This window comes from Nothobranchius furzeri, chromosome 15 (assembly GCF_043380555.1).
Source record: "Nothobranchius furzeri strain GRZ-AD chromosome 15, NfurGRZ-RIMD1, whole genome shotgun sequence".
Taxonomy (NCBI): Eukaryota; Metazoa; Chordata; class Actinopteri; order Cyprinodontiformes; family Nothobranchiidae; genus Nothobranchius; species Nothobranchius furzeri.
This window is the reverse complement of record NC_091755.1, coordinates 36,454,936-36,457,704: the sequence shown is the minus strand read 5'-3', so window position 1 is coordinate 36,457,704 and position 2,769 is coordinate 36,454,936. Positions and strand designations below refer to the sequence as shown.

The 2,769-nt window shown below is 41.7% G+C and overlaps 1 protein-coding gene across 1 annotated transcript in view; it reads left to right on the top strand.

Moving 5' to 3' along the window:
• LOC107390316 (P2Y purinoceptor 1) overlaps nt 1–2,533 on the top strand; it is a 2,604-nt gene extending 71 nt beyond the window's left edge. Inside the window, exon 1 of the mRNA XM_015966950.3 lies at nt 1–2,533. This exon is cut by the window's left edge and continues 71 nt beyond it. Within this exon, the coding sequence (XP_015822436.3) occupies nt 1–964 (964 nt within the window). The 3' untranslated portion in view covers nt 965–2,533.
• The last annotated feature ends 236 nt before the right edge of the window (nt 2,534–2,769 follow it).

The window sequence follows — 2,769 nt, the reverse complement described above, 5'->3', positions numbered from 1 at the left end:
GAATTTCACTGTCTGCTCGACACCTAACAAAGCTTTATTTGAACACCGAGTCCTACCAAGTCTCTACATCTTTGTATTCATCGTTGGGCTGCTTGCTAATGGATGGGGACTGAAGTCGTTGCTATACAACTGGAAGAAACTGGGAAACATCAACATCTTTGTTCTTAACCTTGGACTTGCAGACATCTTGTATCTGCTCACACTTCCCCTCCTGATGGTGTACTACTTTAAGGGAAGTAAGTGGATCTTTGGAGACGTCTTGTGCAAGGTTACAAGATTCTGCTTCAACCTGAATTTGTACTGCAGCATTGGCTTCCTGACTTGTATAAGCGTGTACAGGTACCTGTCTATTGTCTATCCTCTGAGAGTGAAGGGAAGATTAACCACGACTCACTCTGTGGTCATAACGGTCACGGTTTGGATGCTGGTGGGTGTTCAAAGTCTTCCTGACATGTTCTTCCCTAAAACATCAACAAATGTGTCTGAACAATGTTTTGATACCACCACGTTGTCCTACATTGATCGTTACCTGAAGTACAGCGTAAGCTGGACCTTCACTGGATTTTGTATCCCGTTCGTCACCACACTGGGCTGCTACGGACACATGGCATATGTTCTTTGCCACACAAATACAATTGACAACATTCTGAAACAGAAATGCTTGAAGCTTTTTTTTATTTCGATGCTCCTCTTCTCAGTCTGTTACACACCCTACCATGTCTTCAAGAACCTCAGCCTCTACTCTAGAGTTCTGCGGAGCAGAAACATGTGTACAAACTGGGATAACCTGGTTTTCAGTGCTCGTCAGGCAAGTCGTGGTCTTGTGAGTTTCAACAGTGCTCTGAACCCTCTGGTGTACCTCCATGTGAATGAGGATATCGGTGCTCAGCTCAGGAAGCTGCTTCAGAGAACTCTACGGACGTCCAGCTCAAAGTCTTCAACCAGGTCTGCGGCACTACGCTGAAGATGGCCAACTTTAAGAACTTGTGAAAATTCTGAGAGATGGTTTATTTGGACCATTTTATGTATGAAAGTATCTGTAAATTTCATAATCAGTGTTTTCTTTTTGCTTCTTGGATAACTTTGTCAAATGCTGATGTTATAATAAATACGCTGAACAGGTTCAGTTTTTATTGGTATGACAGCTGTTGGGTGGGATCCTAACGAATCAAGCCCAGATCGTGTTTTTATCAGCTGCGCAGACTAGTCCGCTTAAAACCGATCCTGAAACGGGCACACCTGGAATCCGTAATCCATGCTTTTATCATCTCTCGACTGGATTATGCAAATTCCATTTTAATTGGTTTACCTGCCTCCGCTCTTAACAGGCTTCAAGTCGTACAGAACGCGGCAGCCAGGTTTTTAACAAACACTCTTAGGAGAGAACATATCACACCTGTACTGGCGCGGCTCCACTGGCTACCGGTAAACTTTAGGGTCAAGTTTAAAATCCTGATTTTTGTTTTTAAGGCCCTGAACGGTCTGGCACAGTAGTACCTGTCGGATCTTGTCACTAGATATGTGCCAAACCGGGCGTTGAGGTCTGCTGATTGCCTGCTGCTTCGTGTTCCATTAAAGAAATACAAAACGCGGGGGCAGCGTGCTTTTGTCTATGCTGCTCCGACACTATGGAATGCACTTCCTCTTTCAGTGAGGCTGGCACCATCCCTCCTCCGGTTCAAATCGCTGCTGAAGGCTCACTTTTACGACCAGGCATTTTTAAATCCCTGACTTTTATTATTTTATTATGTGTCTTTTTATTGACTGTAATTATCTGCCTTGTTGTGCATTTTATTGTTGACAGTATATTGTTTTATATTGTGTTTTTACTTTTTATTCTGTACAGCACTTTGGTCGGCTGCCATGCCGTTTTTAAATGTGCTTTGTAAATAAAGATGGTATGGTATGGTATGGTAAATGGCTGTATTCATGTTTTCGCTTGGTATTTCTGATCCAAATCAGACCAAAATAGACGTCTGGATGAGATATTTCTGACAGAATAATGGTGAGCAGACATTCACTGGTGAATAGTGTGTTTGAACTGACATTGTAAAGGTAGGTTTTATAAAGTCACAGAAACTTAAAGCTAGAATAAATAGAAAAGCGGGTGAGAGGAGATCAGATCAATCACACATGCTCAAAATAAAAACAAACGGATCAGTGGGAAAATAGATTTGATGTGCACAAAAACAACCACAAGAGGAGGTCAGAATACTGTCAAACCTCTTATAAAATACAGGTCAGATTACAATCCTTCAGAAACACAATCAGGATTTATTTTAACAGATAATCAGTGTTTACTGGAAATATGTGACGCCTCAGTAAAACTTCTGCATGTGCAACATTTGAAGCTTAAACCTGAAAACTGTAAAAAGTCAGATGAAGGCATTGTAAATAAAACTCACATTTCAGTATGACACAGACCCTCATTTTGTCGTGGTTTAGTGGTGAATCTCTCAACTCGGCTTGTTTTCTACTGACACATTTGAACACTCTTTGAACATGAATTGGTACCTGGCTAATCTTTGCCATTTCTGCATATCCTCAGTTGACCCTGTAATCTTTGTGTTTCCTTTCTGCCTCTAACCCCCCCCCCCCGCAGAACAAGATCCTGTACTCACACAGATGGGTAACCACAGCTGCAGAGGGCAGGTGATGTGACTTCCTGGTTGTTTCTACTGAAGGAAATGGGCCTAGTTTATAAAAATTTTCATAAAATCCTTACTAAAACCTTACTTAAGCTCAGCAACAAAACTCAAACAAATTTTC